General features: G+C 38.5%; 1 protein-coding gene across 9 annotated transcripts in view; it reads right to left on the bottom strand.

Annotated features, from left to right (window-relative positions):
* Positions 1-365: 365 nt before the first annotated feature.
* DISC1 (DISC1 scaffold protein) overlaps positions 366-15,473 on the bottom strand; it is a 178,487-nt gene continuing 163,379 nt past the window's right edge. For 8 of the 9 annotated variants that reach the window (XM_088143504.1, XM_088143499.1, XM_088143503.1 and 5 more), the window contains 2 exons: positions 12,316-12,432; positions 366-1,987 (listed from right to left, as the gene is read on the bottom strand). In XM_088143504.1, coding sequence (XP_087999630.1) covers positions 1,838-1,987; positions 12,316-12,432 — 267 coding nt within the window. In that variant the 3' untranslated portion in view covers positions 366-1,837. The remainder of the gene's footprint in view (positions 1,988-12,315; positions 12,433-15,473) is intronic. The other variant, XR_015796634.1, reaches the window with a different exon arrangement.

Raw genomic sequence — 15,473 nt, 5'->3', positions numbered from 1 at the left:
GCCCGTCAGCAGAATCACTCTCTCAAAACTGAACAAAATGGAACCAAATTTGGTGTGATGGGAGAAGCTGTCAAAAGAAAGATTGAATTTGAAAATAGGCTGGATCCAACTTGGGCTGGTGAAGAAAAGCATTCCAGAAAAAAAAAAACAGTCCAGAAAATAAACAGCTCTCTAGGAGAGGCACCTGGACAGCATCAGCTCCATTCTTAAGTTGTTCCTTCCTCTTCTCAGTCACCTGAGCCATAGATCACTCTATGTTTCCCAGTGTGCACATGTACGCAAATATGCAACACAACAGGAAAGGAGAAAATATACACAACTACAACACATTACTTTGTTACACAGAAGAAAATACAGACACTTCCTGTGTTCACTGCTGGTATGAATTTCAGAAGTTCTATCTTTTTGTTTCATTCCAAAAGACATCACACAAATTGCATATAAATAAAACTCAATTGGATAGATGTGATTAAAAACCTGGAAGTTTAACATACAATAAACTATATACTGTACTACCAGCTTTTAAAAATCGTTTGTAAAAATCCTGAATAAAGTATCCCTAATGAATATATTTATATAAAAAATTTATATTTAAAAAAGCATTGAAACTTTTATGTATATTTTAATCAGACTAAGCATCAATTTCAAGTTTTTTTAAATCACTGGTTAATTCTTTAAATAATTTTGCCTCTAGAATTAACATGCATTTGCTCTCAATTTCCAAGACTAAATGAAAATAATTGAAAAGCAATTATGTGATCCTTTGATATTAATTATCACTGCTATACAGAATGCCAATGGGTATGTGCAGTTCTCATTTCATTGAGCAAAATTTGGTTCTTAGTTTCAGCTTCACTTTAGTGGAGCCTTTTCTTTGCTTTTTTTGCAGGGGGGGGGTGTCTCTTTTTCTCTTAAGCATGTTTTGGAGGAAAAGATGCAACAGAATGCATTTTACCCCAATCTGAAGTGCTTTTTAACAATGTTGCTTATTTGTGGGGAAAACATTGATATTCTGTTACCCAGTGCCTCTGTTCCTAGAAAATCATGTTTTCTTTGGATTCCCGAAAACAATATAATTGTGCTCTGGAAAGACTATGATTGATCATACACCCTTTCCATCTACAGTGGTCCTGAGTGGCATCTGGATAAGTAACAGTGCAGGTGTCACCAACACTTATTGGATGTGAAGCTAACACAAATTGTTTCTCACAGACGCTCTTTCATGGAGTCTAAACTGTCTGGACATTTATCTAATTTCATGCATTCATTGTTGCTGCACTCTTTCATAGCTTATGTAGTCTTGCTTTCTAATACTGAAATGCCCACCACTCCAAAACACATCCCTGTCCCTAAAAAAAAGTTAGTCTCCCAGCAACCTTATCCAGATGTCACTGTCATAGGGTCAGAGATAGAATTATACCCATGGTTGTAACATCCTTGGGTTTTTGTTTTTAAAGCTTCATGCTATGATTTCTGAATGTACAGATTTTCAGGCTGCATTGGCAGGTGCAGGAAGAACCAAGCCAAGGGGTTTGTAAACATGTTGTCATTAGCAAAATCTCTCTGTAAGGGATCATTTGGAATTACCACTTTTAGGAATGGATGGATGGGATGCTGTTGAAAACTGTTTCTAGATTTGGGCTGTTGAATTGTGCAAGCTACACTATTTCCCAGGGAAGACCTCCAGCTTCTATGTCCCACCTCCCTGCTCTATAACAGGTTTGGCTGTTATTAGTTTTGCAAAAACAGTGAAGATTCTTGAGTTCTGCTAAGATGGTATTCCATTCTTGAAAGGAAGCGCCGTGAATTAAAGATCTCCCTTCCGTCTTCCTGCTTGTCACTCTTTTAAGCTTTGCTTTCCCCGACACCAGCTGTCACCAAGGAAATTTACAGCAGCATCTTCTCCTGCCTCCTTAGTTGGCTGAAGCTGCACCAGCATGGCCTGGAGGGTTTCCTTCACCATCTGGATCTCTCTTTGTAGAGACTGTATACGCTTTATTAAGGAATAAATTGAAAGGTAATTGGCAGCTCCTTTCCCCTCTCCCCGTTATTTAATAAGTTGTTGTTGTATTCTGCACAACAGATGGGGATTGCTAGGTAATTGCAGCATCAAGTTCATCCAAATTGATTGGATTAAATATTAATACATATTTCACACTAGCTTCCCCCCCGCCCCCGTCTTCTTGAGCCTGTAGGCAACCAACAGCTTTATGTAGTGTTTTTGCTTAAGGGGTGTGAAATGAACAGCATTCTGGGGGGATGTGTATGCATATGCAAGTGTGAATGGCTGCAGTAATTCCCAAAGTGCTACACAAAGAGAGTATCACAGCCACTATTCAGAGGGAATAATCTTAGATCTCCATTCCAAAGGAATATAAATGAATATAACTTTTTTGTCACTGTGCCAGAACTTCAGGTTATAGATGTTAATTTTAACTAACGTGAGATTTTGTCTCTGAGTTCACATTTATAGAATTCTCTCTTTCCTCCACCCCTGTGCACACTCATATGCAAGTAACCTAATGCTTCCCCTAAAATGAAATGCAATCCCGTACCTTTTATGTATAGAAAGCAATAAAAACATTCTGAACATAAGGTTACACTCTGATTGTAAACACTTGCTTTAACATAAACTTGATTCATTAGCATGTACCCCCAGTTAGGAGTGTTGACTGCAGCTCTGCAGTCTTGGAAATAAGAATGTATTTCCTCTGCGGGCTTATTTCTGCAATTGGATCAATATGTACAGAATGACTCTACGTAATACTAACCAGTTTCCTATGGAACTGAACGCAAATTGAGATTAATTAGAAAGGACGTAATCAGATTATGGCTAATTTCTATGTATAGCAAGAACAACTGTATTTCAAAAAACAAAAAGTTGCAAGTTTTGGTTTGGAACCAAATGTTGGACAACATTTTAACATGAAGATAAGGTGCAAATAATTTCTGATTGGCCTCCCTGCCTCTTATTTTGCTTTAGACTTCTGATCCATTAGGCGAAGCTTGCTTCATTGGCTATCTCACCCCCTCCACCAAATTGTTTCTTTCATGGTACAGTATAGAAGAAAGATGGGATCACCTTTCCATCTATATTCTGCTGTCATTATGTACACAAAAGGATTAAAGCTGGAATAACCATAGGCTACTCCTTTTGGGACTGGCCATGCTAATTACCCACAGCACTGCTTCCAGTGGCTCTGGAAAGTTCTGTGCCTTTTGATAGATACAGAGAGATACATGGATAATGTAAATTCTTGTGTGTTATTCATGTCTCTCTCCTCATTTGTTCCCTGCCTTATCTTGTTTGCCAGTTAAACGTTTTGATGTTTGCTGATGTTTAATAAATAAACATCAAGGTATATTTGCTAGCTGATCTGCGTGGTGTGTGTGCTTGCTCTGATATGGATATATGGACTGACTAGGAGTGTGCTGGGGGCAAACTACACTGGAAATTACCCACAGTATTTTCCAATATCCTTAACCAAAAAAGTATGTGAAGGTAAAAATATGGCCTTAAGGGTTTTTTGGAAGGAAAAAAAAAAACCTTTTCCCAGTAAGGAGATGGGGGAAATCGGAAGGGAATCATGGGAAATATATGTAAATATTTTCAATCTCAGTTCCATATACCAATTTGAAAAGCATTTATTTCAGCTTCTGATTCTATTAAAGCTTTCTCAAGATTCCTCCCCCCCATAATTTACATACATTTGCTGAGTTCCTCTCTTTTTAAAGAAATTGTGTGCTTGTGTGTATGCATCTGTAAAATTTCACCATTTTTTAGCTTTATAATTTTGTATTATTGTACAAATGAAATTACAGACAAAAACAAAAACAATAGAACAGTAATAATAGACCCAAAAGAATAATGATAATAAACTGAAAAAAAGAAAAAATGAAGATCTGTACAGTATAGCACATCTCAGTGAGGAATATTAATATATAGAAAATTCAGCCCTTTTAAAATGTTATTAAATTTAAACCATATAGAAACATGATGCTCCATCTTCTCATTTTCCACAGTATAAGGATACTTATACTCATCTCTTGAATCCACTCTTATTTTCCCCCCACCTATGTAAGACAATTCTCTTGGCTAATTTCTGGGCTCAGTAGAGCCATTTTTTTTCATAATATGTCAACATCCCCATTTTTAAAATATAGTTCAACATTGTGCAAAATTTCACCCTAATTTTTAGAGATTTTCATTTGAGAGACAAAATACAAATAAGATGCTGAAGAAATATTCTGCTCAGATCTTTAAAATGGAAAATAAACTGCACCTCAATGAAACCTCCATAACTCTACAGAGGTAGTAAAATGGGTACAGAGTTCTACAAGGGATTGCCAGACACACCAAGCATTCTTCAAAATGATGGTGATCCATCTGTGCAACAAGATCCACCCCCACCCTGCATTTACACAAGATCATTTACCTGGTGATAATGCCAGGTCCTGACTTCCTCCTGCTTCAGTTCCCTGCTTTCAAGGAAACAGAGAAGTTAGCAGTGAGTAATAAGCTTCATTGATAAATCTTGTGGACCACTGAGCAAAACCACTTCAGTGAATTTCCATCTTCCTAATATGACACAGGTAATTTTCATCTGCTCCAAGATGACCTTAGCTGATCTCCAAAGGAGCAAGAAAGGTTAGACCTGGTTAGTGCTCAGAAGGCACCAGGAAATCCCAGGGTTGTAGGTAAGATTAGGAAGTCAGAAAACATCCCAGGAAAAGACAATCCAAATCACTTCTGTATTACTATCAAAAGAGCTGCATGAGTTGAATTTGACCTAAGGACTCTTCCTTTTTTACCTCTGGGCCCAATTCAGAAAAATGGCAAAGCAAATAGATGCTTCTGTTCCTTTTCCTTGTTCACTAAGAGAAGGCAAATCAACAGGGAATGGCAGCAAGGAAGGTGATTGCTAACATGGCCAAGGATTCAGGGATTAGCTATGGGTTGAGGACAAATGCTCTGCAATACAGATCAATCACACTGATCCTCAGAGAAAGCAATTTCTCTGGTGAAAAAGGAGTTGAGTTGAAATGCACAACATATTTTTCTTATGCCTCAATCAATAATTCAGAACAATTATGGAAAGTTACTGGAAGCTCTTTTTGAAGCAAAGTGAAAAAGGAATTCTTTTTACCTGCAGGATTAAATGAGCCAACCCATATTTTAGTCAAACTATTACAAGCACTCAAATTGTCTGTCAGAATCATAACTGCTAATTAAGACCCCAAATAACTGTGAAATTGCAATATAAAATCCATTTAATTTTACTGGGAATGCTAGGACTCTCCCTATCAGTGAAATAACACCTCTCATAAGCTCCTTAGACACCAGAAATGCACCACCTCTGCTGTTGGCTCTTCCAATTAACAATTCAGATTATTTTCATACACTTTCAACTGATTAAGAGCCATTGGCTCTTTTGCAGACTTGCTCAACTCTGCGGACTTTTTGCGGGCTTGCTCAACTTAATATATTGATCAGATGCAAGGATGCATACAACCTTACCATTATTACTACAACCCAATATCAGCTTACTCAAAAGTAAGTCCCATGAAATTCAAGGGACTTATGCCAAGTAAGGAAGTGTAAGAGTGCAGTTTAATTTGGTTGTTTGCTCCTCTTCCCATCTGCCAAATGTGAAACCTACTGCTTAATATTTGCTTTGAGAAGCTACAATATTAAATAAAAATCCCTGGTGGGCCTGGGTAAATATTCAGTGTTAAGCATTAGTACTGGCTTCTGGCTTCATTTGTGTTGTGTTAGTCAGCTCCTGCTAGCAGGCTGGTTGATTCCAGTATTCAGTGCCATTAAAATGTAGACTGAAAAACAATGGCATCTGGGATTTATTCTTTCTAATAGAAGTTTAATTATTAATCAAACCCACAGTGTGTTTAAATATTGGCAGAACTGCTTGCTTGACAGCACCAGGAAGTTGGATCACTCAGAAGGAATCTTTTAATCTGTCTTTTAAGAGCTGCAGTCCTACTTCTATCTATTAAACCAATTTTGTCACAGTCAGACTCAGAACTGGCAACCTACTTTGCCATCTGCAAGAACTGATCCATCTTAACGTAAGCTTTAGACATGAAAACGTCTAGGATTTGTGTATGTTTGCCACCAGAAATGCTGTTTGCATCTTTTGAAGAGGAAGCGACTGCCACTGCTAAGAGCTACTTCCAATATGACGTGTGCCAGCTCCTCTGCCCATTTAACTTTCCATGCCAATGAACACTTAATGTGAACAGTACAAGCTCTGGCAGGCAGCACCCTACAGATCAGCTTCCAAGGCCAGGTTGCACTCTAAAACTGTGAACTTCTGCTCATGGAAGTTGATCTTGCTGAATTCAGAATCCCTATGTGATGGGGCAAGGATATAAAGTCAAACAAAACTGAAGCACTTTTCAAGCTTAACCCAGCACAAATGCTACATCTACACAGCTGCTGTGCCATGCCTCCCCCTCTTGCAGCCAGCAAGAAATGATGCACCCTGAATCTTGGTGTCCCTACACTGCCCCCTTACCATGCATCCAGAATGGGGTTGTGCTGCCGTTTATACAACTTTAATGCACGTTATTCAAAGGGATGCAAATTATTATTATTATTATTAGTAGTAGTAGTAGTAGTAGTAGTAGTAGTAGTTCCCTTGGTTGAAATTCCAGCTCATCCACAAAGAATTCCAGCCCTACCACATTAAAGTCTCCTCTAATTTTCATGCACTGCGTTTTTTTCTTCTTTCCTGTTGTCCCATGAACAACTGAACTTTAAATACATACACTACTTGCATGTACCATCTAGAAGCAGAGTAAGAGGGGAAATGCCACTTCCAGAGTGAGTACCTAAAGTCATCCTTGGTTGCCTCAGATGTGGGTGAATGATGAGACACAATTAGTGGTACGCAGACATACGCTCTGGAAACAACTAGTCGGCCATCTTCACACTGGGCAAGGAGGCTGTGTCAGTTTGCCCAAATATGTGAAACAGGAACCTTGTCCTCAGCTGGGGCAACTGCCCTGTGCACACAAACACTCCTCTCCTTCCATCCTTCTTTTCATTTGTTCAAACCATCAGGAACAAAATAAAATTATGCCAAATGAGTCCCTTTGCTATCTGGCTGGAAGGTGCTGTGTTTTGGCTGCTCCTGGTCTTTTAGCCAAGAACAGATACTATTACCTGAGCAGACCACCCCTAAGGGGCCTTACCTAAGCTACTGTGCATTTCTCAAAGGAAAAGCAAGATGTCTAAGAATGTGAAGCATGAATTCAAATTAGTGTATGGTGTAAGCTTCACAAGTACATGAATTGGGAATTAATTCTACTGGATCTGAGTGGAGTTTTTATCATGGTGATTTTATCAGAATTCCCTCTCTTTAGTGTGGGGAAATGCATAGTACAGTGGGGCAAAAAAGTATTTAGTCAGCCACCAATTGTGCAAGTTCTCCCACTTAAAAAGATGAGAGAGGCCTGTAATTTTCATCATAGGTATACCTCAACTATGAGAGACAAAATGGGGGAAAAAATCCAGAAAATCACATTGTCTGATTTTTAAAGAATTTATTTGCAAATCATGGTGGAAAATAAGTATTTGGTCAATATCAAAAGTTCATCTCAATACTTTGTTATATATCCTTTGTTGGCAATGACAGAGGTCAAACGTTTTCTGTAAGTCTTCACAAGGTTTTCACACACTGTTGCTGGTATTTTGGCCCATTCCTCCATGCAGATCTCCTCTAGAGCAGTGATGTTTTGGGGCTGTCGCTGGGCAACACAGACTTTCAACTCCCTCCAAAGGTTTTCCATGGGGTTGAGATCTGGAGACTGGCTAGGCCACTCCAGGACCTTGAAATGCTTCTTACGAAGCCACTCCTTCATTGCCCGGGCGATCTGTTTGGGATCATTGTCATGCTGAAAGACCCAGCCACGTTTCATCTTCAATGCCCTTGGTGATGGAAGGAGGTGTCCACTCAAAATCTCACGATACATGGCCCCATTCATTCTTTCCTTTACACAGATCAGTCGTCCTGGTCCCTTTGCAGAGAAACAGCCCCAAAGCATGATGTTTCCACCCCCATGCTTCACAGTAGGTATGGTGTTCTTTGGATGCAACTCAGCATTCTCTCTCCTCCAAACACGACGAGTTGAGTTTAGACCAAAACGTTCTACTTTGGTTTCATCTGACCATATGACATTCTCCCAATCCTCTTCTGGATCATCCAAATGCTCTCTAGCAAATTTCAGACGGGCCCAGACATGTACTGGCTTAAGCAGGGGGACACGTCTGGCACTGCAGGATTTGAGTCCCTGGCGGTGTAGTGTGTTACTGATGGTAGCCTTTGTTACTTTGGTCCCAGCTCTCTGCAGGTCATTCACTAGGTCCCCCCGTGTGGTTCTGGGATTTTTGCTCACTGTTCTTGTGATCATTTTGACCCCATGGGGTGAGATCTTGCGTGGAGCCCCAGATCAAGGGAGATTATCAGTGGTCTTGTATGTCTTCCATTTTCTAATTATTGCTCCCACAGTTGATTTCTTCACACCAAGCTGCTTGCCTATTGCAGATTCAGTCTTCCCAGCCTGGTGTAGGTCTACAATTTTGTTTCTGGTGTCCTTCAACAGCTCTTTGGTCTTGGCCATAGTGGAGTTTGGAGTGTGACTGTTTGAGGTTGTGGACAGGTGTCTTTTATACTGATAACAAGGTCAAACAGGGGCCATTACTACGGGTAATGAGTGGAGGACAGAGGAGCCTCTTAAAGAAGTAGTTACAGGTCTGTGAGAGCCAGACATCTTGCTTGTTTGTAGGTGATCAAATACTTATTTTCCACCATGATTTGCAAATAAATTCTTTAAAAATCAGACAATGTGATTTTCTGGATTTTTTTCCCCATTTTGTCTCTCATAGTTGAGGTATACCTATGATGAAAATTACAGGTCTCTCTCATCTTTTTAAGTGGGAGAACTTGCACAATTGGTGGCTGACTAAATACTTTTTTGCCCCACTGTATCTTGTTATGAATTAATCCTTAAGAAGTAACACCTAGACCTTTAGAAATTCTATCAGAAAGGTTGTTTTTTCTCCCCAGTTGTAGAAAAAGTTAGCCTTCCCTGAATATCTTGAATAGGCCATAGCAAGGGTAGACACACCTCCTAGACTCAACTCCCAGTGTCTCCAGGTAGGATATGAAAAATATGTCTGAAGGCCTGACAAGTAGCTGCTAGTCACTGCTCAGTAGATTCAGCTAGATGCACTCATGGTCTGATTTAACAAAAGGCAGCTTAAAATAATCTTCTTCAATTTCCTATATTCTTTTCATTCCTTATGTTCCTTCTTATCTTGCTCTACCTTTTTATATACATCCAATATAATCAGGCTTTCTCCTTGAGGATATATTTTCATGAGAAGAATGCGTTTCCTCCCATTTTTAACTGGGCAACTTTTCATATATGCCGACGTGACAGGTGGCCACATAATGATTCAGCAAGTTTTACCCAGGGATCAGTTGGCTTCTGAGATTTTCAGAAATTTCAGGTTCCTCATTCTTGGATTTTATTTGGAAGGCAATTAAATGGCCATTGTGTTATAACTTTTTGCACTTTATAACATTGCTACAGGGGGAAAAATGCAGGGCAATATGCATGATAAGTCGTCCTTGAATATTTTAAGGGGAAACTATGTTCCAAGATATATATCCTATGATCTGTCAGTAGATGAGAATTCCCTCGATTTGGTAACTCAATTACTTCGGATACACTTGGCAATTTTCATGTATTCATTTCAACAAGTGGAAAGGGAACTGGGAATACACACAATGCTCTCCTTCCTTCCTCTCAGCAAAACTGTGTGCATGTTTCTTCAGTATGCAGCCATCCATGAGTAGCAATGTCACCATGAGACTCAGAACCATGGAAAAGCAGGGTTCGCAATGCATAAAAAAGTGCCACATGGGTGCAGATTCTGTAGGCTTGTTCAGCTGAACAAGATGGTAGTAGCTATTAGGAACAAAATTACACAGGTGGCCCATTCCTATCCATCATTCTACAAATTTAGCTGAGTGCATTTTCTTTCTCTAGAGGTTGTTAACAGTAGAAACATTATAAACAGCATAAAGTAAGTTAGAATAATCTAATTTGAGCTATTGTTACATGTTTTGATTACTGTAAAATGAATGTCAAAATTAGTACTTTCCATACTAGTGATTTAGAGCTTCTTCAGTAGTCATCCAACTAGCATTGTGCCAAAATATTTGTAATGCATACAAGCTTTCTATCACTTAATAGGTGATGCTCTGAGGATATTATTAAAGTGTAGTTTGGGAATAACAAGACATTAGAATTGACATTAACATGAATTTATCTATTCGCTATTTCTCATATTTTAGCATGCCATACAACTAGCATGAAAATGGTTCAAATGAACTTTTCACGGGCTGTATAAAAACCAGCATCTTTTCAATCTGACCTAATTTAGATCAAGCCAGTGACAAGATTTCATTCAGTTTCAAAGAGCACTAGATAAGTGGTTTTCTGATAGACTCTGAGGACTTAACTGCTCAGGAATACATCTGATCCATTTGGTAATTTAGTATTACATTGGATGGCTGATAGAAAATACTTGAAAACTATTACGTAAATGCAAAGCAATAAGTGCAAAAATCCCAGTGCAGCCATATTTGCTACAAAAGGAAGACAACATTTGGAAAGCCTCTTGCCACTGCAGCCACGCTCGAACAAGCCTTTTGCTTGTTCCTGTGAAAAAGACTGCTGATTCACCCCACTCCTTAACAGATACGATGGAGAAGCTGGTCACTGAGGCACATAAGCCCAGTTGGGAATGGCAGGACAGTGGGGTTGGATTAGGACTGGGAATACTTGGGTTCAAGTCTACCATCAACCATGGAAGCTTATTGGGGGACTTCACTCACTCTCTGCACAACCTTCCTCACTGGATTATCTTTGTGGGGCTAAAAGTGAAAGGAGACCCCCATGTAACTCTTGGAAGAAAGGTGGGAGCTAAATCTAATTAATAATAATTGTTTATGGTGATTGAGGTAGAGGAGGAGGAGGAGGAGGAGGAGGAGGAGGTGGTAGAGGCACTGAGGCCAGAGACGCTGAGCATAGTCTCTGCTGAGAAGAGTGAGCACAGAGGGAAACCCGGAGGGGAAGTTAGATGCCCGAGTACAGAAAGTTTGCTGAGACAAGTGAAGAAAGGGTCTTGGTTACTGGATGAAGACAGCAAGGCAACAAACGAATCACAAGGTGCAGCCATAAGATTTTTTTAAATGCTGGATTTCAAATTCCATGGCTAGAACCAAAATAGATTTGTTGAAGGGAGTTGATGAAAGGCACTAGCACTAATAAAGCATAAGAGGATAAAAGCTATTAATCAACCATTATCCTGATCATCCATGGATTACAGTACCTGATAATACAGAGAGAAAGGGAGGGAGTACAAGTGCCTCATTCTACATAGCATATAGTGCTATATAACATTCTTCTTTCCTGAAGGCAATTTATACTTTCCTTAGGCTCCCAGGCTGCACTCCTGAGACACTAATTAGTTGATTCAAGTGCCATCAAGTCAGGCTTACCTCCTGCTGAATGCATGGGCAAATTGTTCAAATTGTCTCTAGCAACATCCTGTGGTTCTTCCAATGAAAGTCCTATAATCTGTTGGAAAGAGTCACAGAGTTTGCCCTTTGCCTGTTTCTAGAGTAGAAGCCTGGTGGAGCAGCATATTGAGGGCAGACTGGACCAACTAGCTATTCTGTTTATATTTATGTCTTTTTGCCTTTGAAAGAATTATAAGCAGCATGAAAATTAGGATAGTGGAGGAAAATGACAACATGAGTGATGAGAATCTTTCAGTAGAACTGGACAAAACACAATTGTTTTCTAGAATGACCAATACCTCATATAAAGAGCTTTTACTGGATGAGCACAGATAACTATGTGATTTACTGGGACTCTATGCTCAGCATGAGCTAATCTGCTTCCCTTGAAAAATATTTTTGTAGATGCAAGCTCATAAAACAAGCCTTTCTTTTCCAGTCTCCTAGTTGATGTCGTAACTAGGAATTCATCACCTTTTAGTCTGTAGCGTTCAAAAGTATATTGATAGATCTCTTACAAAGCTCTTACTGAACAGTCCAATTCAGTGTTCTTAAATTGTCATTATTTTGCTAGTCTGTTTTTAGGAAACAATACTACAATATTTATCTTAAGCAGGATTCGTGCAGTGCAAGTTTCAATACATGAGTTGAATGCCACCACTTCTGCTTGAGTAATTAATACAGAATATCAAAAAAGGATATGAACAAGGTCTTCATCATAGCTGAAGAATGCTAACTGAAGTTGGTCTTCTAAGAACATCAGCTTCTTGCTTATTCTTTCACATTTTTCTCTGAGATCTGTAGAAAGCATATTGAATTCCTGTAAGTAGATATAAAATATGAAAAGAAAATGGTTGTCATACTTTTGGTTGTCATTACCATAATTGAAAGTGATGCCAAACTTTGATATTTTCCTGCTCAGAATCAAATGAAACACTATGGCAACAGGTCTACCCACAAATACATATCAGAAGTGAGCTAGCTGGGAAAGTATGCTAAGGAGGACTATTTCAAAGAAGTAATCTCCCCCTCTTTGTGTGTTTGTGTATATATAAACACACATCACACACACATGCATGCACATATGTGTGTGCGTGTGCATGTGTGTATACATACTGTCTGCTGATTATGCAAGTCTCTTTGCCGTGCACTGGTTTCATATATAATTGGACCAATGGATTTGTTCCACACACATCTAGCTGGAATTTTATGCAACAGGAGATTAAGCCTTAGTTCTTATTAAGGTGGTAAAGTTATTTCTAGACTATACAGTTTGGTAATTTAGAAGCTGGTGCTTGATCTCCAAATAATGCAGCAAGATGCGTTGCTGCAAATTCAATTCCATGGTTGCCACACTAAATTATTATGATAGCTCTGCTCATTGAAACTGTTGAGAGTCAAAGCAACTCTTACATAAGTCTATAGAGACATAATGTAATTTGTGATTTTGGGAAATATGACAAAACATCAATTTCACACAAAACAGTCTGACATTTTCCTTGGTTCTCTTCATGTTTAATTATTTTCTGTATTATTAATAAGAAACAAATAGGTTGTACACAATAGTCTCACAGTCTAATTATTAGAAACCCACTTTCTTCTTGACAGTTTTGTAGTGACCCCCAAAATGATATAACTGTTTTTCATTCTTCTTTTGGAAGGAAGGAAGGAAGGAAGGAAGGAAGGAAGGAAGGAAGGAAGGAAGGAAGGAAGGAAGGAAGGAAGGAAGGAAGGAAGGAAGGCAGGCAGGCAGGCAGGCAGGCAGGCAGGCAGGCAGGCAGACAGGCAGGCATCTGATTTTGCAGGAGGCAACAACGTTTAGAAAGAAAACTTTTGGCATTCTGAATCCCTAAAATGGTTCTTATAGAACCTTATAATAATTGTATTTGATTTAATGCTGCCCCATAAAATTCTATTAAAACAGGTCACATGGCATAAGCTTTTAAAAACATGGACAATCCGACTGAAGAAGAGGGGGAGAATCTTCCATATATTGGCTGTAAATGTCCTTGGTAACCTTTGAATGAAAGAAAACAATGAACAACTCACCCCTCAAGCTGTTAAATTGTTATTCAATACCCAGCAGGACTCTGCATTTGGGGGGGGGGGAATACCTGAGCAATTTCCAAGATTGGGAAGCTATTAGAAAATACCTTTATGACTGGCAAGCTTTGTCAGCACTGTAAGTGTTGCTCTCTTACAGATTTACAAGGCAATCACTCATGAAATTATTTTCTTTGTTTTGAAAATACACATTGCCAACTGGATTACGGATTATCAGGAAGCATACCCGTCTCAGACTGTTATTCAAGGGGCTTGCTACCATAACTGTTTAGGAAGCCTTAAGTTAGCTCAAGTCTACAAAATAATAACAGTGCTGAAAAAAGCTCTTATACATTTAAGAATATGACCTATCCAGATTTATTACTTGAACCAAATACTGCATGTTGGTGGGAAAAGCCTTCAGATAAAGCTCTTAAATGCACATTTGTCAGTGAAAGTAATGAAAGCACGTATCTCCCATATAATTTCCTCTCTGAGGACTTTAGCAGAGTAGAACCATCATAATTCAAAATAGGCAAAGCAATGTTTTATTTCTTATAAATATAGAAACTGAGCTGCAATTCCAGCGTTGATTTATTGAATGCTTTAGCTGGATCTAACCAAACTGCACCACTATAAATAGAGGCTGTTAATATATATGGCTATAGGTCAGGCTCCCACTGCAATCATAGTAGAGGCAGCCAAAATTGATTTGAAAATGTTAGTTGCTATAAACAAAGTTAGATATTGTGAACATTATGACCTTTTGAAAAAGTCTGCTATCCTCATAACTTCCCTCCACCAAGCCCAAATCACCAATACTTGAGCATAGTGCTTAAATCTCAGATTATACCAGAGTATATAGCCTGTGTTCAAATCTCCTCTATCCATGCAGTTTTCTGGATGACTTGAATCAGATCAACAACTGGATATACACTGAATAACAAACCAGCCTTAAAGAGAATCTGTGTTTACCATGAATACATCTACTTTGATCTTTCTTGCTTGCACATTTGATAAATCAGGTGGAGTTTCTCTCACATGTCATCCAAACCAAAGATCATGATTTGTTGCTCACTTTACAAATGAAGATTTTAAATCATGGCTCTTTCTCACTCATGAATCCTGGCTTGTTTTGGAGTTACAAATCAGGACCTCTGAGTAAAACTGCATCCTATTCAAATCCTTCCTATTATTATTATTTTATTTATTTTAAATATGGTGCTACCAACAAGGAACAGAGTGGGAACAAACGAGCTGCATGTACAAATGCATAATTTATATAATGATCTTCTATTCTTGATCAAGCATTTTGTGTAAATTCAGCCATTACAGCTCCACTAAGAACTGACAGGAATATAAAATATGGTTCATCTAAATTCCTTGGAAGAAAAATATGATATAAAAGCAACTAAGGAATAATAAATAAAAACGTATATATTCCGGAAGAAGAAACTCACACCATTATTTCAAATTTAATTGGAAACAAAAAAATAGGCATATTAGGAGAAATTATATATATGAACATATATATACACATACATTCTCATATATATATATATATATATATATATATATATATATACACACACACACACACACACACACATTCACATATATATACACATACATACATGTTTTTTGGAAAAAATGCAATTAAAAATACAATGTATAATTAATTATGACCTTGGCCTGGAATGTGTGACTCATTAAGGTTGGGGATTTATCCCAGTTTCCTCCTGAAAATCATTTCCTCCCATCTGCACTTTCTCCCTTCTTTCTGTCTCTGTCTCTCTCTTTACTGTAGTAGTCCTTTTG

Source organism: Python bivittatus, unplaced genomic scaffold, assembly GCF_059951505.1.
Source record: "Python bivittatus isolate LINGU-HERP-01145 unplaced genomic scaffold, Pbiv_v1 ctg000020_np1212, whole genome shotgun sequence".
Taxonomy (NCBI): Eukaryota; Metazoa; Chordata; class Lepidosauria; order Squamata; family Pythonidae; genus Python; species Python bivittatus.
Note: the sequence above shows the minus strand (reverse complement) of the source record. Positions and strands in the feature narration are given on the sequence as shown.